At 47.3% G+C, this 22,408-nt stretch overlaps 6 protein-coding genes across 14 annotated transcripts; 4 read left to right on the top strand and 2 right to left on the bottom strand.

Annotated features, from left to right (window-relative positions):
* The first annotated feature begins 214 nt into the window (after positions 1 to 214).
* Tsp68C (Tetraspanin 68C) lies at positions 215 to 2,245 on the top strand. Its single transcript, XM_002138553.3, has 3 exons — positions 215 to 570; positions 938 to 2,016; positions 2,093 to 2,245. The coding sequence occupies exons 1-2, from the start codon at positions 514 to 516 to the stop codon at positions 1,988 to 1,990; spliced, it is 1,110 nt and encodes a 369-aa protein (XP_002138589.2). The 5' UTR covers positions 215 to 513; the 3' UTR covers positions 1,991 to 2,016; positions 2,093 to 2,245.
* Positions 2,246 to 3,075: 830 nt separating this feature from the next.
* On the top strand, positions 3,076 to 10,336 carry tapas (tudor domain-containing protein 7 tapas). Of its 6 annotated transcripts, XM_033379110.1 has the most exons (8): positions 3,077 to 3,392; positions 3,941 to 4,178; positions 5,697 to 8,477; positions 8,546 to 8,673; positions 9,176 to 9,446; positions 9,509 to 9,660; positions 9,717 to 9,865; positions 9,931 to 10,336. In XM_033379110.1, the coding sequence occupies exons 2-8, from the start codon at positions 3,963 to 3,965 to the stop codon at positions 10,152 to 10,154; spliced, it is 3,921 nt and encodes a 1,306-aa protein (XP_033235001.1). In that variant the 5' UTR covers positions 3,077 to 3,392; positions 3,941 to 3,962; the 3' UTR covers positions 10,155 to 10,336. The 6 variants fall into 6 exon arrangements, 4 of the variants coding, with proteins under 4 accessions (XP_033235002.1, XP_033235003.1, XP_033235001.1 ...); XM_002138554.3 differs by lacking the exons at positions 3,077 to 3,392; positions 3,941 to 4,178 and adding an exon at positions 4,681 to 4,818; XR_004468948.1 differs by lacking the exons at positions 9,176 to 9,446; positions 9,509 to 9,660; positions 9,717 to 9,865; positions 9,931 to 10,336 and adding exons at positions 8,735 to 8,961; positions 9,068 to 9,174 and having other exon boundaries at positions 3,076 to 3,392.
* Positions 10,175 to 11,150, bottom strand: MED8 (mediator complex subunit 8). Its single transcript, XM_001361120.4, has one exon. The coding sequence runs from the start codon at positions 11,111 to 11,113 to the stop codon at positions 10,355 to 10,357; it is 759 nt and encodes a 252-aa protein (XP_001361157.1). The 5' UTR covers positions 11,114 to 11,150; the 3' UTR covers positions 10,175 to 10,354.
* A 98-nt stretch (positions 11,151 to 11,248) lies between these two features.
* LOC4804626 (basic salivary proline-rich protein 1) lies at positions 11,249 to 14,906 on the top strand. Of its 3 annotated transcripts, none has more exons than XM_015184572.2 (6): positions 11,249 to 11,367; positions 12,521 to 13,191; positions 13,248 to 13,339; positions 13,404 to 13,764; positions 13,830 to 14,279; positions 14,345 to 14,906. In XM_015184572.2, the coding sequence occupies exons 2-6, from the start codon at positions 12,565 to 12,567 to the stop codon at positions 14,480 to 14,482; spliced, it is 1,668 nt and encodes a 555-aa protein (XP_015040058.1). In that variant the 5' UTR covers positions 11,249 to 11,367; positions 12,521 to 12,564; the 3' UTR covers positions 14,483 to 14,906. The 3 variants fall into 3 exon arrangements, with proteins under 3 accessions (XP_015040058.1, XP_033235004.1, XP_033235005.1); XM_033379113.1 differs by lacking the exon at positions 11,249 to 11,367 and adding an exon at positions 12,183 to 12,319; XM_033379114.1 differs by lacking the exon at positions 11,249 to 11,367 and adding an exon at positions 12,183 to 12,319 and having other exon boundaries at positions 13,833 to 14,279.
* A 2,540-nt stretch (positions 14,907 to 17,446) lies between these two features.
* Positions 17,447 to 18,430, bottom strand: LOC26533374 (uncharacterized). Of its 2 annotated transcripts, none has more exons than XM_015184577.2 (4): positions 18,175 to 18,430; positions 18,019 to 18,085; positions 17,770 to 17,950; positions 17,447 to 17,713 (listed from the first exon to the last, which is right to left on the bottom strand). In XM_015184577.2, the coding sequence occupies exons 1-3, from the start codon at positions 18,318 to 18,320 to the stop codon at positions 17,858 to 17,860; spliced, it is 306 nt and encodes a 101-aa protein (XP_015040063.2). In that variant the 5' UTR covers positions 18,321 to 18,430; the 3' UTR covers positions 17,447 to 17,713; positions 17,770 to 17,857. The 2 variants fall into 2 exon arrangements, with proteins under 2 accessions (XP_015040063.2, XP_015040062.2); XM_015184576.2 differs by having other exon boundaries at positions 17,770 to 17,953.
* Positions 18,431 to 18,579: 149 nt separating this feature from the next.
* On the top strand, positions 18,580 to 20,377 carry LOC6898572 (uncharacterized). Its single transcript, XM_002138556.3, has 3 exons — positions 18,580 to 18,715; positions 18,906 to 18,975; positions 19,039 to 20,377. The coding sequence occupies exons 2-3, from the start codon at positions 18,942 to 18,944 to the stop codon at positions 20,037 to 20,039; spliced, it is 1,035 nt and encodes a 344-aa protein (XP_002138592.2). The 5' UTR covers positions 18,580 to 18,715; positions 18,906 to 18,941; the 3' UTR covers positions 20,040 to 20,377.
* Positions 20,378 to 22,408: the final 2,031 nt, after the last annotated feature.

A 22,408-nucleotide genomic window follows, 5' to 3' on the forward strand; every position in this document is an offset into this window, starting at 1 on the left:
CCACCCATTACACGAAGAATCTCCACATTTTCCCCACTTCGAAAAAAAATTGTTTGTGGTTTTATATAGGTATAGTAGAACTGTATAGTATAATGAATCTAAAAATCAACCCTCGCGTGCATAGTTCATCATGTATTTGTTGTAACTTTAGCTTTTTACAAGTGGTTCCATCTGGCTGCAGATGGAGCGAGCGAATGAGTGGGAGTGCAAAAAGAAGAGACCATTATAGTTTTTACTCTCTGGAGTGCCTCGCTTTCGCTTTGAACTTGCCACACATTGCTCTTGCCTCGCTCTGCTATTCAGTTTTTAATTCGCAGCTAAGCAAGACGCGTCGGATGAAAATAGTTACATTTTTCACTTATCGAGAGCTCCCCCTCTGACTTTACAAGCATGCCTACTGCAGTTTACAAAGACTTGCACAATAGGCTTTCGTTATCGTTCTTCATGCTGTAAACATTGCACTCTGTCTAATTGATTGAACCACACCCGAAGAAAACACGCTACAAATTAAACATGAAGCTCTGTTTCAATTACAAGTTCGCCCTCCATTTCAGCAATTTTTTATTTCTGGTAAGTTTTTGTAAGCTGTTTATCCGAAAGTAAAACTAATACATCATTATCAGAGTATGATTTTGTGCAAATAAATTAAACAACGCACCACGCACATTTCACAATTTCTAGTAAATAGTGTGCTGCATTACACTTTTCCCTTTAGGGTTTTACATTTTAGCCTGGATTCCATTCAGTTTACCCAACTTCATTCTGTCGGTTTTGTTATGGTTGGCTGACCGACGGAAATGTAAATTAGCGTGTTCCAAAGAACAGTCCAAATAGATTCTGTTCTAAACTAATAGGGGACCAAAAAAGCCCATATTCCATCGTGATCTTTTTTTGTTTAATTCTAATGCACGGACATTCGTTTCTACATTATTTTCAGCTTTGTGGTATTCTACTAATTTTATCCGGCTGCTACCTGTTTACCGACAACAAGCGCATATTGCTGTCCAGACTAATAGCCGCTCCCAGCGATCGTCTGAACGCATTACCACAACCATTGCTCTACTACATAGCTCTGGGACTGGCCATTGCAGGATTTGTAGCGGTGCTGGCATCCGTCGTGGGCTTTTGGGCCAGTTGCCTGCATACCTATTGCTTTCTCAGTATCTACTTTTTGAGCGTCGTCGTCTTACTCCTGACCGAGTCCGTAATATGCCTGGCCATTACTCTGTGGCCGCACTGCTTGGGCATTAGCCTAGATGAGAGTCAAATGGTAAAATCTTTGCAGACTTATTACGGTGTACCGGGACAGGAGCAGTTCACCAATGCCATGGACTTGGCACAGACTCGCTTTGGCTGCTGTGGAATGAAAAGTTCGTTGGACTACGACACATCGTTGTGGCGTCTCCAAAGCTATGGGCAAACCAACTGGCCTGTTCCATTAAGTTGCTGTGTACTGGAAAATGCACCACAGCCATTGGCGTATCTGGATCCGAAGCCAGCAAATGAGTCTCAGTGTCAGTCCCTGGAGCATTTATCCTATGAGAGGGAGCGCTATACGGAATCATGTCTGCTCCATCTAGACATCTGGTATCGGGAGCAGTATAGTGTTTTCCTTGGCGCCAGTCTGCTAATGGCTATTGTTGAGTTCTGTGTCCTGCTCGCCATTATAATGAGCTGCACGGGCCTTGCTTCCCAAAGGGCCAGGCTTGAAAATATTCAAAACTTGACAGTTCAAAAGCGCAGAAGGCTTACAGCGCTGTCACATCGTGGCCTTGTGGAGAACATATATGAGCCGGAGGTGGAACTCAGAGTAAACTCTGGTCACAGTACCAACGGCATATGCCTGGGAGGACCTAGCAGACACGTAAGCAGCGAGGATTTCACGGAGTTGTATCTAAAGCCCAGCGATCTGCACACGCACCGCAACAATGCATCTTTTCAACCAAATTCTGCCAACTTCCATGCGCAGACAAGAAATTATTTGGTTTAACCTATGAAACTCTAAGCTGAGAGAAGGTAGATTTGCCATTACTTACTATTCAACATATATAGTACCTATATACACACATATATTTAATTTTGTTTGATGTAGATTGTGAAACTCAACGCAATGCGAAGCTACGACGACATTTGGAGCTACCTTATATACATATGTGCATACAGGAAATTAACACAATGTATACTACTAATTTTATTTTGTTTGCAAGCTTGAATCGTTTTTGTTTCAGACCTTGTGCAAATTTAACAAAATATCTCAAAAATTTTAAAGAATTATTTTAAGAAATAAAATATGTGTTTAAACATTCGTAAATAAGTAATTTATGATTATAATATACTAAATATCTTTTTTCCAAAATAAATAGGAAGCAATTTGAATGCATATAAATATCACTTAGTCACTTTCAAACAATTTCTTTTTGGCGCGCAGTTCTTCAGTCGATAGTATTGAAGGTGTTTCTTGGTATTTACGCTCTTTTTTGGGGCTTTCAGCTCATCAAATGAGACGGTATATTTTGGTATATTTCTGAGGGTCAGACCGTATATACCGTATTATTATACTTTTCATAGTATTTTCCAGTATATTTTAGGACGCGTTATGGACTTACCCTCTTGTACAAGGCACCAATGTCGAAACCGTGTAGAAATGCCACTTAGAGCCATTTCTCAGGCCACATCGAATGTTATTTCGCGATCAGCATCGAGTTCCTGATCGTTTGCCATCAAAATCTCATTTTTTTGAAAAGGTCGCAAAAAACGGCATGTCAGAAAATGGATAACAGAAGTTTTTCACACTGGCGCTTCCATGCGGCTTATCAGGTGTCGCCTTTGGTAATTACATGAACATGTAGTTAATATGTAGCCAATGCGTAGTTACCAAGTTTTGCCTAAATCTTATTTTATAAACAATCCAATAAAAGTGAGAACTTAAAGTTAACTAGTCTTCTAGGAAATTTATGTAATAATTGGATACAATTATGAGTTCAGACCCTCAGGTCTTAGCTAGTTAGTTATATTCCACGGTATATAAAAAACACGGTATGTTTACGGTATATTTCGATATATGTGACGTAGTTTCGGTATATCGCTGAGGGACCGTATAACTTATCGATACCGATTGTGTTTCAAATAAGCGCCTCCTGTCATTTAAGTTTTTGCAGTTTTTTAATTTGTTCATAACTAATAAAAACTAAACTAAATTCATCGGGAGTGTGTCGTGAATTAAAATCAGCCAACTGAAACGACCGAAAGAAAGGCACAGCGTGCAGCGCACGTTCGACAGGGCCCCGCACGGGTTTTCTATTAAGACAACTTTACATTTATGCAATATCGAGTGCATATTCAATAAGAACGTTTTTTAGCCTGGAGCTAATATTATAAACTTAACTTTTATCGTAAGTTCATAGGCAGAAAGAAGTTCTGGTAGTTGCTGTAAAATAAGAATGGCGGCAATAACGGAACTTTTTTCTCGCTCAAGTGTACGGGTGTTCTACGCATTTCGAGGAAAAAATATACATCTGCACAAAAAAATGAGTTTACTGCACAAACATATGGATTTGCATATCTTTTTTCAAATGGCGGATCATGTTCAGTTCAGAATAACAAGAATAATACAGCGTTTGCTGATTTCTGGACGCTTTTTCTTCTGCTTCTGCCGCCGCGCCGTCGTCGTCAACATGTGTTTATATGTATGTGTGTGTGCGATCCCGCTTCCGTAAACGTGCTGCAGTGGGTCGTGTTTCTCTTTAACTGTAGACTCTCTTTTTCTCTTATCTCTGTTCAGTTTTTTTTTGTAGTGGATCTCATTTTCGTGCTTAATTGTTGCTGCTTGATTTTTTTGTTAATTGCTGAGGGTGGGTGGTGGTAGGCGTTCACGGCATTCCAAAGTACTTGAATCATGCTTAATCAAATGTTAATGTCTCTCTCTTTTTCTCCTCTGCAGGTTTGTAGACTTAAGAGGCGCCATGTCTTCGAGAGAAGAAATATTTGCAGTAGTCACCTCCGAGGTGCGGGCGCTAATCATTAGTGGGCGTAAGCCGCCGGTTACCCTCCACGACATTCTCAAGGACTATTGCGAGGTCGTGGGAGAGCCACTGCCATTCCGCCGGTTGGGCTACAGAAGCGCCCAAGATCTGCTGGAGGCTACCGAGAACTTTAACTTTCAGACTTATGGAAGCACGGTAAATGTCTTTTAGGAACCTAACCAACGTGGAACTGCAGATTCTTCGTGGAATTACATACTCTTCGCTTATTAGCGCCTCTGTCTACCCACTTGGACCGCTTGGACTCTTGCACGCACACACACCCTCGCCCGATCTTCAACGGTTATACCCTGTATTCGTCGTTTAGGAGGAGGGTATATCGTATTCGTGTATATGTTCATAACAGCCTGACGGAGGATGTATACCCGACCCCATTCCATATTTTCTTCTGTTCAGCATCAATGGTCGAAATTATTTACATAACTCATTAAGTAGCTTTGAAAAATCGGCAAGACCAGATGCAATTTTGAAGGAGGTTTGCGGTCATATCATTAGAGGTACAGGGTATCTGTTTGTCGCGATACTGGACTGCAGAAAGTTTGCTGGCTTTCTCTCGCCAGTAGCCAGCAGCACGCTGAGCTTGCTCTCTCGCTCAGCTTTCGATTGGCGCTGCGCTGCGAAGCTTTTGCGAGCGCACCCGCCCGCCAGTACCTTTCAACGCGTGCCGAAAGCTACAGCTGCCTCTGCTTGCTGCTGCTGCCGCTTGAGTCCACGGGGGCCTGCCGCAAAAGGGGCGACGTGTCAACCGCCTTCTTCTTCGTGTTCGCCTTCGAAAACTGTAAACAATGGCATTTTACTTAACTTAGTTTATTTATTTAACCGCCGTAGTGGAGTGTGCGAGATTCTGTGGCTTTTACGAGCTTTGCCTCGCGATTTCTTTAGTTGCTGATTGAGCGCTTTTGCAAATGCAGTCCGCCCCACTCCCCACGAAAATGTGTAACACGAAAATCGAAAATGCCAGCAATTTAAACTTTTATTTTGCTGTGCATATCTTTGTCTCATTGTGTGTGTGTGGTGAAAGTGAACGAACGACTGCTATCTCTGTTCGTCCGTGCATTACACTTGAATTCTAGAATAGATGCAGATGCAAATGCAGATTTGTACTTCCGTTGCATGGGGGTGCGTGGGCTGGCACTCGCCGCTCTAACTTCTAACTCATTGCTCTAGGGTCCGACCAAATCAATAATTCCGAGTGCAACCAAAATGAGAGCAGCACTTATGAAATGAATGCAAAATCCTCATTGTACATATATACTGAGTAGCTTTCTCTGCATATCGAGTATAGCCGTCCCCCATATCACGTCTGGCGCCCTACCCTGCCCATACCCATGCAGCATTGCTCAATGGAGCTCTCCGACCTTATAAAGAGCGAAAGACGATTACAGCAATGAACCACAGCCCGCATTAAATGATTCATTTGGCTGAGCAATCAAAAATCATCATGAAACAGCTGCGATTTCTAAAACAGACACCGCAGCACTTGAGCTAACTCTGAAATCTTACAGGGAAGAGTTTGCTGGAGGGCTGGAGATTTATTGGGTCTCATTGTTACCCAAATTGGGAGCTCGGCAAGCAGAAATTTCATGGCGGAAGGCTTTCCCTGGTCCCAATAATTTTATCTTTTTCGGATACCAGAATAACTATATCCTTTTGCAGGTCTACATCACCGCCAAGTCCAGTGCGAAATCGGATCACATTGCGTCTATGGTGCGGCAGCAGAAATCTTCAAAATCCAGAGGCTCCCGCTCAAGGCGAACTCCACAGCCACGCGTTTTTCAAAACGTTGCACCCGCTTACCAGCAACAAAGTTATTCTCAGCAACAGCATCAGCTGTGGTCGCAGAAGCAGCAAAGGCAACTGCAACAGCAACAGCTGCAGTTGCAGCAACAGCAACGGCATCACGTGCAGAATCAACTGCAAAATCAACTGCAGAATCAACTGCAGAATCAACTGCAGAATCAACTGCAGAAGCAACTGCAACAGCAGGAGGAAAATTTAAAACAACAGCACGAGAAAGAGTTGGCTAAGAAAAAAGTGCAGATTGAGACGCTGCAGAACGCTGTTTATTGGCATTGCAAGCAGAAAGAGGAGAAGCAACGTCAGCTGAAAGAGATCAAGGAGCAGGACGAGAAAAAACTCAAGGAGCGCGAACAAGAAATAGAGAAGCTGGAGAAAGAGCTTGAGCATTTCAAACGCAAGGCCGAAGCCAAAGAGCTTCTGGACAAAAAGCTGGAGAACGTCGCTCCAAAAATCGCCTCCAACACGCCGGTGCTGGCCAAAGATAACAAGCAGCATAAGGGCGAGAACCAAGCTACCAAAAAAGTCGAAGAACTGGAGGAAGTCGCTCCGAAAATCGGTTATTTCAGACCAAGCAACGGGCAGACGCTGGCCAAAGATAAAAAGCACCATTCGAAAGAAGACGTGCACTTAGATCACTTCGATATTTGCAACATGAATGGCCATAGCAGCGGCAACGGCCATGGCAGAACCATGGCGGGAAAGCCTCCTCAGCGCCCCATACTAGGCAATGGTGCGCCGCATCGTGGAGGTGGTCCAGGGGCTGCTTTTGACACGCCCATCAGCTCCAAAAATCGAGGAATGCAGCAGCGGAGCTCGGTGAATGATAGACTGAAGCTCCAACAGCAGCCAACGACGACTCCAGTGACCGCAAATCAAACACCAATGCCTGTAGCAGTGCCGATAACTCCTCCTAAAACGCCAGAGACTCCCTCGACAAAGCCCAATCAGAGAGCACCGCGGACAGCGACGAAAATTCCGAAATCCCGGAGCCCCAGCCGGTTCGAGTTCAACTCAGATGCGACCCGCGACCCCATCGCCACTCTGAAGGCGTATTGCGATTTCAAAAACTTAGAGCAGCCCGCTTACCGCATCTTCGAGAACGTTGATCGGACCCAAATTGTCTGCTCAGTGACGGTCGGCGCCTGCGTTTACAGCTGCTATCCCAAGGAGTTTACTGACGAGCCGACGGCTCGCACGGAGACCGCCAGGATGGCCATTGAGAAGATCAAGACCGTAGAGTCGCGTCAGCCGCTGGCTATCTGCACACTGACGGATCACGAGTTCATCGACGGCCTGTACCAAGAGCTGCGGCAGTACCCCAATGGCATTATAGGCCACAAGCTGGAGGAGTGGTATGAGCAGACCTTCAACCACCACCTACCCAGCCACTGGCACGATCTGGTTGTGGAGTCGAGTAAGATTCGTCTGGAGGATAACGTCCATTCTCTCATACTGCTTGCCAACGATCCCGCCTCTCCGAAGCCGAACAGAGCAGAATTCCAGCGGCACGAAATGCCTGAGCTTCGGCTGCCGTGGATGAACGAGGTGGACCACAGTTTTGAGCGCCACCACGACTGGAGCATGTACATCACCCACTGCGACTCCACCAAACAGGTCTGGGCCCGACTGATCGATCAGATATCCAGCCTAGAGAAGTTGACGATGCACCTCAACAAGCACGTGCCGGCTCGCACACTGGTAACGGATCCCATTGAGCAGAATATGTATCTGGTGGAAGTCACCGAGGGCTGGAGTCGAGTGCGAGTGCTCTCCGTGGATGCGAAGCAGCGAACCTGCCGCTGCCACTTTGTGGACTTTGGGGACGTGGCCCAGTTTGAGTTTGAAGATCTGGTTGGTTGTCCGCCCCAGTTCCTGATGCTGCCCGCACAGGCTATCTGCCTGGGCATGTATGCACTGGAAAAGTTCGCGGATCACCCGCACGCCCAAGCCGTGCTCCTTAAAGAGCTCGCCGGCCAGCGGGTGGTGGCTCGTATCCTTACCACCGAGAAGCAGTTTAACGAACTCGGAGGCTGTGCCCAGGGCATTTGGAAGGATGATAGGCGAAGCGCCTGCCTGGTGGGAACCCTGTACGACACCTCCACGGTAGAGGACATTCACCTAAACGATCTAGTTGCCAACAGCATCAGTCGCAACACCCCGGTGCCCATGCTGAGTCCGGACCAGAAGTCCAATCCGGTGCTCATCTCGCATATCAACGAGGGCGGCGACCTCACGGTTCTACTCCGTAACGAGGATCTAAAGTTTGTGGAGCGCAGCATTGCCAACACGGTGGCCGACATTGGGGAGAAGCATCGTGTCACCTACTCGGACCTGCTGCGCGATCGCCTGGTGTTTGTCTGCGACGAGTCAGTCGAAGGATTGAAGCAATGGTACCGCGGCATGCTCACCACCAAGCCGAAGAACGCCGAAGAGGAGACCTTCGACGTGTACTATGTGGACGACGGGCGCCTCCGCAAGACGCACATCTCAAACATCTATCGACTGGAGGCCAACAATCTGGCGCTGGCCGGGTATCCGCCGCTGGCTCTGCGCGTCCGCCTTCACGACGTACCCGATATCGTGGGAGACATGCTTGGACGCCTTCGTGGACTGATGCCGCCCCGAAGCGAGGCAATCGTGAGTGTCCTCCGCCGAAACCGGCCCCTTATGTGACAATAGCTAACAATCATTTCATGCATTCACAGCTCAAGGTGATGGATGGTTCCGGCAGTGACAAACTGCCGATGGTCAATGTTTATGTGCGCGGCCAGGATGCCAATGCCATGTACATGTGCGTGAACACCGCCATCCAGATGGAATACGAAATGCAGAGGTAAGTTCCATGCCGTGTGCTTTCTGCCCTGCACTACGATCGTCACCACCCACACACACAGGCACCTGGCATCACCACCACCCCTCTAATTGGTATCAAGCCCCCTATAACACCATACCACACCACACCATGCCATACCATATATTTGATCTGTGCTCCCCCAAATCATCCAAATGCATTTTCTATTAGTGCTTTCGATAAACTGGAAACAAAATGATGCGCTATCGCTAACCCCATCCACGATCAACGTCAATAATAATAAATGTACAACAAATAAACATCGATAATGTAAGATAATGCGTAAGAACTGCATTCCCATCTCTGTATATAAAACTAAACTAAAATATACTCATACTCGTACCACTTCACATCACAATGCTACCTACCCGATAAGATCCTAGAACGTTTTTCATACCTTATCCTCAATACTGTGTCCCACGCCCCCTACATTCGTTCCCCACTCCCCTAACGCTACCCTGACCCCGTCGCCCTTCCCAAACAGAACCACGCGTCCGCAGACCTACGACGATGGCGGCCTGCGCTTCAATCCCAACGGACAGCTGCAGCGACGCAACAGCTTCGGCTCTGCGGTGTCCAGTCACAGCAGCGGCAGCCTCAGCTTCAGCGACCATGTCCTTCCGGCCACCCCACCCGTCACGCCACTAAGAGGATTGTCGTCGACGCCAACGATCAAGGAGTACGAGGCAATACCAGCAGTGGGCGCCTACTTCGAGGTGCGCATTGCCCTCTCCATCAATCCCGGACACTTTGCGGTGAGTCGATTAATGGTTCGATAGCAATCCATCGTTAACTCTGTTCCAAAACGGCATTCCAGGTACAACCCTACAAGAGCTACAATCAGTTCCAGCATTTGATGAAGGATCTGCAGGCCCATTGCAAGGGAGCGGCGGCACAAGACGTCCAACCTTCACGAGTGACCATAGGAGAGGCCTACGCAGCTCCAGACAGTGATAACGTCTACCATCGGTAAGTCTCGAACAGGGAGAACAGACAGACCAAGCCAATAGCTAATCCTCTTGCAGTGTAATTATTCGGAAGATTTACGATGAGATTATAACTGTGCGCTTCGTGGACGTGGGCGATGACGGTGTAGTGGCCTGTGATCAACTAAAGAAGCTTCCTCTGGCCTTTGCCGAGCTTCCCAAGATGGCCATACCAGCTCAACTATATGGTGGGGGTCCAGCATCCAACCTTATCTATCTACTTTTCTAATGCCATCTTTGCCATCCCATTCAGGCATCCAACTTGCAGACGTTCTCTGGACTCAGGAGAATTGTGTACGCTTCCGCATGCTAACGCTGGGTAAAAAGTTTATCGGGATTGTACGGCGACTGAGCAAGTTGAAGGATGACACGCTAGCGCTGTGCCTGGAGCTGGTCGACACCTCCACGCCGCAGGACATAAAGCTGCACGAGATTCTCATCAACGAGAAGCACGCGCAGCCAGAGCCGAAGGTCTGAATCGAAGAACGACTTTAATATGAGTTTGAACTTGTTCACGTTTATATTTGCTTATTTGTAGCCTTAGGAATAGGTATATATGTATAATTTATTACAACGATACACATTCCCCCAAACGGGAACGAACAGTTGCGTTACTCTGTGCCACTCGGAAACGCAACAATATAAAAGTTATGATTTTAGCCACTACCGTTTGACGTCTATCGGGAGAAGGGGTGCACTTGGTTGGCCGCCTTGATGTTGGTCTTGACGGCCGAGGGAGCCTTGCCCAGCTGCTGCTGCACGTTGCCGGGACTCATGGCGGGCCCGCCCATGGGCGAGGAGGCGCGAATCGAGGGCGGCACCATCATGCCAGGCCCCGGGCCGTAATTCGTCATCTTCAGACCCTTGCCCATGCCCACCGCGGCAACGAGGAGCTGAGTGTCGGCCATACTGCTGGTTTGCTGGATGCCGGTGCGCGAGGAGGACTCAATCTCCCACTCCTCGCGCGCCTTGCTGACCATATCCAGGACGTGGGAGACAACCTTGTTGTACTGGGTGACCTGTTTCATGGCCGCATCGTTGGTGAGATTGGCGGCTTTCTGCTCGTTCGCCTGCATCTTCTGCTCGGTAAGCGGATCGGGCCGCGTTCGCAGATAGTCCGGCACAATGTCGTGGGAGAAGACCGGCACGCGTCCCTCGGTGATATTTATTAACGTCTCGTCGCGATCCATCGACACCAGTAGCGGCAGGACAGTTCGGTTCCTTAGCGGTGGACACTGCTCTTTGGCCAGGATCTTCGTTAGCCCCGTCAAATGACTGGAAATGATGGCAAAATTGTCCAGAAATGTTGGCCAGTTGATTGTCTCGTATTCCATCTCCAGTTTCTGGATCATGGCCAGCACCGCCAGCTTCAAGTCGTTCAGGCGCTGCAGGACGGCGTCCAGCGTCATCTCAAAGTGCTTTTCCTCGCGCTGCATTTCCGTTTTTATATTAAACAAATTTAATTGCAAAATTGAATATTTTTACTGCAACACACGCTAGTGTGACCATGTGAGGACGAGAACAGCTGTTGAAGTTGTGGGCATTCTGGGTATTTTCTCACTCGCGCCATACGGTCTGACAAACATGGCCGCCGTGGTGGTCCAAGAAAAAAACTGAACGCCGTGTTTTTTCATTTGCAACTAAAACCACACGAGAACTCTTTAAGCGTGCCCGCAAAACGTATAACAATGTAAGCAATTTAGTCTAGTGACTGTTACTATCGTTTTACACAATCGCTGATGCCTACAAACGGTACTTCGCAACGGATAAATTTTTTTTGCTGTCGTCGAGTGTCTCGTACTCTCTCTCTCTCTCGCTCTCACTCGTTCGCTGTTGCTGACAAAGCAAACCATACGTGACGGGGTGTGTACATGTGTGTGTTGTTTGTGTGTGCAAGCTGGCCAGAAGCTGAAAAGTGAAAATTTGTTTGTATGCGTGGATGACACGATCAAAAGCCGGTCGGTGCTCCCGATCCTCCAGCACTCTCGGTCCTGCTACATTAACTTGCCCTACATGCATTCGTCGTCCTACGCCCCTGCTGGCCATGCGCTTGGCCCGACGCGCCGCGGCATGGGTTGAAGTTGATCGCGTATCGTCCCGTCCCCGCGATCGCTGACTCTCCCGTGGCTTGGAATATTCGTCCGGCAGCCGGAAAGTGTACGGGAATTCGGGCATTCTCTGAGTTTTCAGCCCAACGCCTCTGGCAGCTGACCCCCGCGCACGCGTTCGTGTTCGTGCTTGCACACCGGTCGTGTTGTACTCTCTCTCTCTCTCTGCAGTTTCTCTCTCTCTTCTCTACTTCCTTGTTGATATTGTTGTTGTACGCCATTTCTAATGCCTCTCTTTCATGTTTTTTTATAATATAAATTGTAATATATTTGCAGCTTTTTGTGTATGTTTTCTGAATAAGTATCATGCCAAAATGAAATGGTAAAGTGTTGCCGCGTTCGCATAATCGATTACGAATAAATACATATATACTCTATACATACATAAATACGTGCGCGATTGTTGATAGAAAAAAGAGAGCTAGAGCGATATCGAAATCGAAGCGATTCAGCCCGCGATGGCGTCGCGCAGGCGCGCCGATTTGAATCCCAAACTGCACATGGACAGGCAGCCGACAGCTGCCCGCATAACAGGTACCTCCCAATCCAAATAATCACCACCCCTCTCAAACAGACAGAGAGTCTGTTAATCCGGGGATGTGTTATCCCTCTGTTATGAAGGGGCCCTAAAACGGCGCCATAAAGAAGGGATGCGATTCTCACTAAAGAGAACGGATCGACTGAACCTCACGAAAACCATTTTTAAACCGCCTACCCACCCACTCACCGTTTCAGATCCCTCTCTGCCCGCCGGCAAGCGACGCGAGATCGACAACGTCATGAAGAAGGCTCGGGCCAACACAACCAACGACTACTGGGACAAGAAGCTGATCGAGGCCGAGGAGAAAGACCCCAATCGCTGGCGTCATACCGGCTACAAGAAAATGTACATCCAGGGCGAGAGCAGCTCCGGGGACAGTGATCGCGAGCCGCACGGCGGGCCGCGCCCCGGGGAGGGAGCACCACCCCCCTATGGCCGCTATCCACCCGGAGGAGCCCCGCAAGGTCCACCGCCGCGCTTTGGCCGATCCCGCTCGCCCCATTCGCGCAGCCGTTCCGGATTACGCAAGTCGCCGCCGCTGTCGCCACCACCGCGTCGTCGTTCTCCGCTGCCGCCCATGCACGGCATGGATCGTCGCGGCGGCCCGCGATCCCCTCCCATGCCGCGCTCTCCCAACCATGATACCATGATGCGTCGTCCCGGCAATGGCCACGGTCGGCCCCGTTCCCCACCCGAACCGAGCTCCGGCTCCTCGTCCTTGCGCCGCAAGCCAAACGCGTCGCGTTCTCCCTTGGGCCGTCGCCGCTCACCACCGTTGCCTCCTCCATCGTCGGCGGGACTGGACAAGCGCAGTTCGGGACACATTCTACCGCGTTCTAAGCGTCCCCCCTCGCCACCGCCAAGGGTAAGTCATGTCATTCATCAATCGATTCCAATTCTTAATCTGTATTCTCTCTGCAGCACTCGATGCGTTCGCGTTCCAACAGCTCAATGAGCAGCAGCTCCGACGATTCCTGCTCCCTCTGCTCGCCCAGTCATCGCCATAGATCTCGGTAAGCATTCCTCCCGGCCTTATGTTTCCATTGATACTCAAACTTGATCTTCTCCCCCGTACAGATCCCGCGGTCCGCGCTCCCCTCCGCCAAAGCCGCGTGGGCATTATCGTGCCGGGGGTCCGCCACTCCCGCCGCCGGATACACATGGCCGCGTCCATGGTCGTCCCAGCAGTCCACCGCCGGTGCGTGGAAGCGGCTCGGTGTCCGCAATCGACAAGTATCGGGACGCCAAAATGCGTCACCTCGCACACGAACGCGGCGCCACGTCGGAGGCGCACATGAAAGTCGCTCGCTCGTCGCGTCACTCACCGCCGCCGGAAGATCCGCGTCTCAAGCACCGTCCGCCAGAGCCACCAGAGCCGGCAGCGACGGCTGCTGCGGCCTCAGCTCCACAGGCCAAGAAGAAGAAAAAGGAGAAGGAGGTAAGTTTCGGAGTAGCTCGTACGAATCACGATCACATCCAATCATTGAATTACTCTGTTTATAGCAGGTGAGGCCACGCATCAAGATCGAGGGTGAGAAACGTAAAAAGCCAGGGGCGCCCAGTGGCAGTGGAGGGAATGCAAACTCCTCGTCCGGTTCAGACGATTCGGGTGACTCGGACAGCGATGAGGTGCCGTCGCTGCCCACGTTCTCGGCCACAACGCGGCTGACGCTCTCGGAGCGCTTCGGGAAAATGGCCCAGTGGAGCATCGATCGCAGTAACATGGAGAACATGCGCATCACCAAAGATTCCGCGGGTGGTGCTCTTAAAGTGATGATTGAAGAGGGTCTCGAATCGCCGCCGCGTCGCTATTCGTATTCGCCTGCGCCGGCCGGACACTTTCCGGAGGAGTTGGCGACCACAGCACCGTCGGGTATGCTGTCGTGGGACGATGTGCGCGTCCGTTACGAGTACTACAAGAGTCGTGGCTACTTAAGGGATTTGGATCTGAAGGTAAATGGAGTGTCCATACTCTCTAAAGCAGAAACTAAAGATCCCTTTCCTTCTCTCTTGCGCAGGACTACATCAAATGGGAGGAATGGTGGTATAAATATCAGGAGTGGCTGAAGCAGGAGCGCTACTATGAGTACTGGGATCGTAGCCAGCAATTGCGACGACGGCGCAAGAAGTTACCGGTCACTCAGCGTCTCAACTGAGAAACGCCCCCGTGGGCATCCGTACCGCAGTGTCCCAATCCTGTAGCTCTTCCCATCATCCTCCCCCAATTTGATCCCCCTCGCTAACCAATTTATCCATTTATCATTTGAACTGAACCTTTATTTTGCTTTCTCCCTTACTTTTAATCTTACTTCATTTTTCCCAATCAATTCCCCCCGCCTTTTTCCCCCTTTTTTGTACATTGAAAATGTACGGAAATGCATTTGTCAGCTCATGTATTTGATAACTAAACAATATGCATATACCATGCGATCCGAGCGCCAATTGCGGATGCTTATAAGGATTACATTAACACTGAAGATTGTAAGTTGTGTGGGGACTGTGCGTCCGGCCGCCGACGTGGTGCGGCACAGATCCCGAGAGGCAAATGTAAACGATTTAAATAAACCAATTAAAAACGGATGAATTTTACCGAATGTGCTCTCGATTTGGATTTCGATCGGATTTCAGGTTACACCGCACACTAATCCAGGAGCATGCTAATTTCTGCTGGCTGGTGTTGGCGACATTAGGCTCACTATCGCCACAGGTGGCCCAGTCACAGGTGGTTGAGTCATCTACGCTTTGGAAGCGGCTCGGCTAGTGATTATCGTAAGTACCAGCGGAAGTTTCGGGTACCTGTATCGCCTGTGTTGACACTGGTCCACCATTCCATTCGTAAATAATAATTAAAACTGTCAAGTAAAAAGTGGAAGTAGAAAGCCGTTTACTGCTGGTGTTATCGGAAATATGGAATTTATCCTATTTTTATATAAATTAGACACCAGATATTGAAAATAACAATACAAATGAGAGAGGGGAGAGATGAAGGTTACCTAAAAGACTTGAGAGAAGGCAAATAGTAAGGTGGCTTGACTTTTGCACTTTCGAACACAAATTTTGAATTAAAAACAGGAAAAAAGCGCCTTTAGCACACCCAAATATGTACCTACACATTTGTTTATATGTACATTTGAATAAAAATATCTATATTCAATTTTATATTAACCCAAAAGAAAGCTGAAATTCATATTAAATTTAATTCTGGTTTGAAAGAAATTGGGGATAGAAGTAGACAGGAAACAGAAAACAGGTCCCAGGAATGTGCTTCTGGCAGGAATTGGCAGCCACTGTCTGTCCTTCTGCGACCTATAGCCATGATGTCGCTGGTGTATCGCTGAGGCAACGATGTGGCTTACCGTCTGATGTAGCAGGGACCAGTGAACAACGGCGGAATTGTTGGTTCACGCCCACGGGAAATAATGTGAGCAACCAAATTCATACGCCGAATCAAACATTGGCCTCCAGCTTCGAGATTGGTAAGTGAATCAGTCTATAATTTTGTATATATTTTAAAATATTTCTTCCTTCACAGAGGACTTATGTACCCTAAGACAGAGAGAATCATCTCCCAGCAGAACAGAAGCGCCTAAGAAGTCATCCTGGCCATAGACAGCAAGGACTTTGACTACGAGAACCAAGGGAGGAGCTACGCAGGCTACTAGACTCTAGAAATATCTCCTTGCTGTTATATATAAGGATATACGCATTCATTTAGATAGTAGATACAAAAATGTTTCCCACTTGTTAATTTTGTATACTAAGCTAAGTTTTAATGAATAAAACTATCCTATCTTATCATCCTTGATGTATCCTTTATCGGGAAAACTATCCCGACCACAAAAAGGCGCGGCACGTCCAGATCGGTGACCAATTAGCGGAGAAAACTAAACATTTTTGATTGGGGAAAATGTCCTTGATCCTTGATAAGGACTCCATAAAATCAGGGACATTTATCCGATCCCAGGAAGACGTCGCACGTCCTGATCGGGCCAAAAGTAACCAAGAAAACTAAGTAGGTATGGTTGGGACTGTTGGAGTCCTTACCGGAGGATCATCCTTGATCCTTGATCATTGGTCCTTGATAAGGACTCCGTCAACTCAGGAACATTTTTCCGAGCACAGGAAGCCGCTGCACGCTCAGATCGGCCCATTAAAAGCGGAGAAAATGAATATTTTTGATCCTTGATATCCTTTGTCCTTGAAAAGGACTTCATAAAATCAGGGACATTTTGCCGATCACAGGAAGTCGTCGCACGCCAAAATTGGCCGGCACATAACGGAGATAGCTAAGCTGGATTGTAAAAAGAAAACCTCGCGTCAAATGGCTGAAATACCAGGCGAACAGAAATCAGCAGCAAGCAACTGTAGCAATTGCCAAAAAATGTCGCAGCATACTTTAGGGGGCTTAAAAACATGATCGACCTTCTGCTGATTTCTGTTCGCCTGGTATTTCAGCCATTTGACGCGGGGTTTTTTCGTTGTACGGTGGCGCCCTATCGGTGATTTCTTGAACTACATTTTCAAAAATAACAAATTACAAACCAGTTTTGTTTCTCCGCTATTTGTCGGCCGATTTTGGCGTGCGACGACTTCCTGTGATCGGCAAAATGTCCCTGATTTTATGAAGTCCTTTTCAAGGACAAAGGATATCAAGGATCAAAAATATTCATTTTCTCCGCTTTTAATGGGCCGATCTGAGCGTGCAGCGGCTTCCTGTGTTCGGAAAAATGTTCCTGATTTGAGGGAGTCCTTATCAAGGACCAATGATCAAGGATATTTTGTCCAGACATATATATCTTGTTTTCTCCTTTATTTGTGGTCCGATCGGGACGTTCGACAGCTTCCTGTCTTCGGAAAATTTCCTTGATCCTCCGGTAAGGACTCCAACAGTCCCAACCATACCTACTTAGTTTTCTTGGTTACTTTTGGCCCGATCAGGACGTGCGACGTCTTCCTGGGATCGGATAAATGTCCCTGATTTTATGGAGTCCTTATCAAGGATTAAGGACATTTTCCCAAATCAAAATTTTTTAGTTTTCTCCGCTATTTGGTCACCGATTTGGACGTGCCGCGCCTTTTTGTAGTCGGGATAGTTTTCCCGATAAAGGATACATCAAGGATGATAAGATAGGATAGTTTTATTCATTAAAACTTAGCTTAGTATAACAAAATTAACAAGTGGGAAACATTTTTGTATCTACTATCTAAATGAATGCGTACATCCTTAAATCTAACAGCAAGGAGATATATCTAGAGTCTAGTAGCCCGCGTAGTTCGTCCCTTGGTTCTCGTAGTCAAAGTCCTTGCTGTCTATGGCCAGGATGACTTCCTAGGCGCTTCTGTTCTGCTGGGAGATGATTCTGTCTGTCTTAGGGTACATAAGTCCTCTGTGAAGGAAGAAATATTTTAAAATATATACAAATTTATATACTGATTCACTTACGAATCTGGAAGCTGAAGTGGCCCTGTGCACAGGAGCAGGCCCCGGTCAGGCGCCTGGAGTCGACAGTCATCATCGATCGCACACTCGCTCATATGAACCGGAAGACGCTCGTGATAAACGGTGGTGCGCATATAGGCGTCCGCGGGCACGCAAGAGTCATTCCTTGCCGCCGAAGGGGCACCTGCTAAAATAAAAGGAAGAGTTAAATAAAGTAAATAAAGTGAATAAATAATAACTTAATAACTTTACCAGACGGGGTAAGAGGAAGGATCGCGGCAAAGCAGTTTGTGTCCAGAGAGAGTCTCGGCCAATAGAGCTGGAGGGAATACAAAAATAAAAGAAGAATAACCAAGAAAAAAAAGTCAATGGAAAAGATGAATAGGGGGGGAAACAAGGATAACTTACCAGGTCAAAGCCGACAAATAAAGTACGCGATGCACGCGATCGTAGATGTAGGATCGATCCAGCACCATACAAACGGGTAAGAGAGCGGGAAAATCTCGAGAGCGCTGCAGGACACGAAAGGTTAAAGCCTCGCGCCGCTTATCCATGGAAATATATACTGAAATATGCTCCTAGAAGAAATCAACAATTCGTAATCTCTCTTGAGAGCAGGCTCCCATGTTCGGCTGGCTTATGATGACGCACTCTAGAGCCGAAGACCCTGCGATCTAATCCAGAAAGTTCGTTTGCGCCATATTCGGTACATGTAGATCCGTATCTATGTAAGGTTAGTGGTCAAACTCACATTTGACAGCAGCAACCTAGGAGGAACATTTCACCAGAGAATTAGAAAATCGGTTTTTTCGTTTTTTGGGTAACCTGGTAGCCTTTTCCCTGCTCCCCAGCTGCCTGTCAAAACGCCGCTACGAGGCTCGAAGCAGTTCGAAAATCATTCCTATTTCTATCTTTGTGTCGAGCACATGTTCCAGTCAAAACAAAAAAAGTGAGTTCTGATAGAAAAATTTTAAAATTATTTGAGAAAGTTTTGTGAAATTTTTTACGGAAATTAGGCACAACAATTTAATAAATTTTTGAGAAAGTTTTGTCAAATATTTTACGGAGAAATTATACAAATTTGTTACTTTTACTTCAAGTTAATTTTATTTGTTTTTTTTTTGTTTTTTGTTTTGCAGAGCTGCCTTTAATCAATAACAATCGATTCTTTAATAATGTCCAAGTTTAATGTTTGGCTGATCTTCTGGTGTAAGTAGAAGGCCACATCGGATGTTGCCTATAATCGATACTAATATTCTGTGCGGTGTTTAGGTGCCGTGATGATGATGCAGCCTTGGATGAACCAGAGCCATGCCCTGGCTGCGGATGCGGTCAATGCCACATCTGTGCAATCCACTATTGGCTTATTGATGGGCGAAGCAACAACCGCCAAAACTACGGCCTCTCCCCAGGCAGTGGTCAAGTCATCCACTCGCCAGGAAGCTGCCAAGGAAATCGTCGCGGGAGCTCCTACAGTCATCCCCAAAACAGACCCAGTGACTGGCCCAGCCGGACCCAAAATCGAGAAGGCACGATTGGGATCATCAGTTCGACTGATCACGGGCTTACTGTCCGGCTTGCATCGCACCAAGCGCCGCTTGTCGCTGCTGAATGATACCCTAATGCCGCGTTCGGGTCCCCACAAGGGCGACCACGCTTCATCTGCTCCCGTTGACACCACTACCTCGGCGCCCCCCACTATGATGGATGATAGCGAGCAACAGGAACTCGACTATCAACCGCAAATGGTGGCCAAGCCTATGGCCGAAGATTTCCCCTTGAACGAGCCCGAAAACGATCCGCACGGCGGTCACACCATGACCTCGTCCAAGTACCGTTGCATGCACATGTCTTCGCCGGTTCTACCGCCGATATTCTTCATGTTGCAACAGCTGTTGCAGCCCAGCCCAATGATGGAGACGGCCACTGAGATGCACCACAGCCCCATTACATCACCACTGTTTGAGTTACTCAATGACATCGAGGACATGACGCTGCAGAATATTCCCAATGCAATCGAGCGTCTGCTGGCGAATCGTTTCGTGTTCGCGAGTGGCACCCAACTGGATAACAAGGACAAGAATAGCACGCAGCAGGATGACGATGTCTCCGAGAACGACGAGCTCAAGAAGGAAGCTGCTGAAGTCGCACCCACTCACGATAAGGACGAAATCGTTCTCGTGTGTCCCCTACACCATGAGCATCATGCCAATCACAATGGCGAAATAATTGACGATAACGTTATCCTTGTTGACCAGTGCCACGTTGTATAGGTCTGTAGATCGAGGTAGACATAGTATAGCGGTAGAATATTAGGTTTATAGGTAGCTCATTTGAATTTGTGCTTTGGTGTCACTCAAAATTTTTAGGTTTTTTTTTAGCATTTAGCTGTTTCTATTTCGGGTTTTTTGTTTAGTTTAGTCAGGGAATTGTCAGTGTCAAAATATTTTTTTTCCGATTTTTCGCATCAAAACTTAAAATGTGAAACAAATGTTATTTAATTGCGTTTAGGCAATTGTTTATATTAGAGATTATTGGAAGTCAGCGAGGTAGCCAGATTCCTTAGGTGATTTGTAGAAAGAAAAAAATAAAAACAACGAGCGCATACAAATTCAAAAACTCTTCATTTCATACTTCATACTCTTCATTTAATTGATTTAAAAATTCGAATTTCAATTTGAATCAACCGGGTAATCGCAGGAAAACAGCTGGACGTTTTTCGATAGAACAATCGATTAACATTACTTCTGGCATTACTTCAACCATAGATGTCGTTGATGGGAAACACGCCATCTACCAAAGCTATTGTCGGTTATATTTTAAACGGAAAAAGCTTTTCAAGGTCAATTTAGGTATGTTATTTGCATAAATAATCGTCAATAAGTAGCAGCAGAAGTAAGGCGGTAGAAAAATGAAAATCTTCGCCCATCTGCACGTCAATAGAGTGATATGCACGCAGCGTTTACTTGACGGCATATAAATTGAAAAATTCCCATAAAAATGTGTAATTATTTGACATATTTTCAATTTCCACAACAGCCTGCGACGGAGTGTCTTGTTCCGCTAAAAGGGAAACCCGAGGCGGAGGCTGGAACTAACACGTACCAGATTGTGCCCGCTGCCACTGTCACTGCCAATGCCGCTGTCGCTGCCACTGCCGTGTTCTTTGCTGTGATTTCCGCTGCACAAATTAGCTGTTTTTCGTGGCGTCTGAGGTAACTGATAATCTGATTAGGCACGGAATAAGGTGGGATGGGTTAGGTGGGGAGGGAGAGAATCGCTTAATGCTAATGCGTCGATGGAAAGCTTCGCCGTGGTTAATTGAGGCTGGTGGTGGGTGAGACTTTGGGGTTGATGGGAGGGGGCATCCAAAGGAACGAGCCAATAGGTTATCTATTGAAAGGATCTTTAATCCCACCATCCAGCCTCATGGCCGGGGCCTCTAACCCCAATCTGTAGTACCCCGACAACCCCCAGAGGGCACGCCCTCGCACAATTAAGCTCGAAATAACAACAGCGCTAAGAAGACTTTAAGTCCTTTCCTTTCGAGAGTGGAGGATGGTACGAGTAGGATGGGAGTCTGAAGTACAACTTGAGGAGAAGTCACGTCTAATTACACACATCTTGGAGCAGCATTTTGACCTGGTCTGGTTGACTTGCTGTTGCTGCTGGAGCTGGTGGTCGGACTGTTTTACTAAATTGGTTTAAAAAGCCACAGGGCAGGGGATTCCATGGGTAGCCATGGATACGAGTATGAAACTGGCGATGAGAGCGCGTGAGAACGTGAGCAATTATTACAGTTAAGTGGAGGAGAGGGCGAGCCCTCGGGGCGTAGCAGGAGGAGGCTCTTGGCGGCGACAGGCGTGGGGGCCATAATCCCTTTATAATCCACACACACAATGCTATTATATGCTGAAAATTACAAATAAGTGTCACGAATCAACAACAAGAACAGTAGGAAAAGAAAGCTGACAGCCGCCTGACAGACAAACAAAATGCGCTACAGCGGATCAGACATATTCCTATGTAACTGTGGATGTTAGTCTGGATGGGGAAAATGTTACACTGAAAAGGTCTCACTTATCTCCAAAAATGTCAGAAATCATCATACGAAAATTTTTTATCAAATTTTAAGCAAGCGTTAAAAGAAATTGATTGAACAGGATCGAGGAGCAAAGGTAGAGGTAACGATGGAAGCCTTTGGCGCCGCAAATTTCAGGCAGCCAATCACGCACAAAGAGCAGGAATGGAGGAGGCTGGCCTGCTGGGGGTGATGGGTTGATGGCTGATGGGTAGCGTGGAACATGGAACGGGACTTGTAAATTAACAATTCCTTTCAATTAAGTGCGCAACCGACAAAAAGTTCGACCAACAAAAAGAGAGAAGCGCCACACTGTCGTGGAGGGCGGTAAGGGGAAAAAGGCAGACGCGGGCAACGATATTTTCGTTTCAATAAAAATCAGCATCAGGCCAACAGCAAATGAAAATGCTGCATATTGTACTATGATGCAGCACAACTACAGTGGGCGATCGGTAAGGGTCACAAATGAAATGAGAATAATACATTTGAATGCTTCGGAATTAGATATAGGAATGTTTTTACTGAATATTTCCGACACTTTTTAATCCCAAATTTCTAAAA

Source organism: Drosophila pseudoobscura, chromosome 3 (assembly GCF_009870125.1).
Source record: "Drosophila pseudoobscura strain MV-25-SWS-2005 chromosome 3, UCI_Dpse_MV25, whole genome shotgun sequence".
Lineage (NCBI taxonomy): Eukaryota > Metazoa > Arthropoda > Insecta > Diptera > Drosophilidae > Drosophila > Drosophila pseudoobscura.

What these genes read in the sequence shown, in the direction of transcription:
- Tsp68C (XM_002138553.3), top strand. Translation starts at nt 514, where the DNA reads ATGAAGCTCTGTTTCAATTACAAGTTCGCCCTCCATTTCAGCAATTTT. An exon ending in TCAGCAATTTTTTATTTCTG is followed by an intron (nt 571 to 937) that starts GTAAGTTTTTGT and finishes CATTATTTTCAG; the next exon opens with CTTTGTGGTATTCTACTAAT.
- tapas (XM_033379110.1), top strand. Translation starts at nt 3,963, where the DNA reads ATGTCTTCGAGAGAAGAAATATTTGCAGTAGTCACCTCCGAGGTGCGG. An exon ending in TTCAGACTTATGGAAGCACG is followed by an intron (nt 4,179 to 5,696) that starts GTAAATGTCTTT and finishes ATCCTTTTGCAG; the next exon opens with GTCTACATCACCGCCAAGTC. An exon ending in AGTGATAACGTCTACCATCG is followed by an intron (nt 9,661 to 9,716) that starts GTAAGTCTCGAA and finishes ATCCTCTTGCAG; the next exon opens with TGTAATTATTCGGAAGATTT.
- MED8 (XM_001361120.4), bottom strand. Translation starts at nt 11,113, where the DNA reads ATGCAGCGCGAGGAAAAGCACTTTGAGATGACGCTGGACGCCGTCCTG.
- LOC4804626 (XM_033379113.1), top strand. Translation starts at nt 12,244, where the DNA reads ATGGCGTCGCGCAGGCGCGCCGATTTGAATCCCAAACTGCACATGGAC. An exon ending in GACAGCTGCCCGCATAACAG is followed by an intron (nt 12,320 to 12,520) that starts GTACCTCCCAAT and finishes TCACCGTTTCAG; the next exon opens with ATCCCTCTCTGCCCGCCGGC. An exon ending in TAAGGGATTTGGATCTGAAG is followed by an intron (nt 14,280 to 14,344) that starts GTAAATGGAGTG and finishes TCTCTTGCGCAG; the next exon opens with GACTACATCAAATGGGAGGA.
- LOC26533374 (XM_015184576.2), bottom strand. Translation starts at nt 18,320, where the DNA reads ATGGATAAGCGGCGCGAGGCTTTAACCTTTCGTGTCCTGCAGCGCTCT. An exon ending in TATTTGTCGGCTTTGACCTG is followed by an intron (nt 18,086 to 18,174) that starts GTAAGTTATCCT and finishes TATTCCCTCCAG; the next exon opens with CTCTATTGGCCGAGACTCTC. An exon ending in CCTTCCTCTTACCCCGTCTG is followed by an intron (nt 17,954 to 18,018) that starts GTAAAGTTATTA and finishes CTTTTATTTTAG; the next exon opens with CAGGTGCCCCTTCGGCGGCA.
- LOC6898572 (XM_002138556.3), top strand. Translation starts at nt 18,942, where the DNA reads ATGTCCAAGTTTAATGTTTGGCTGATCTTCTGGT. An exon ending in TGTTTGGCTGATCTTCTGGT is followed by an intron (nt 18,976 to 19,038) that starts GTAAGTAGAAGG and finishes TGCGGTGTTTAG; the next exon opens with GTGCCGTGATGATGATGCAG.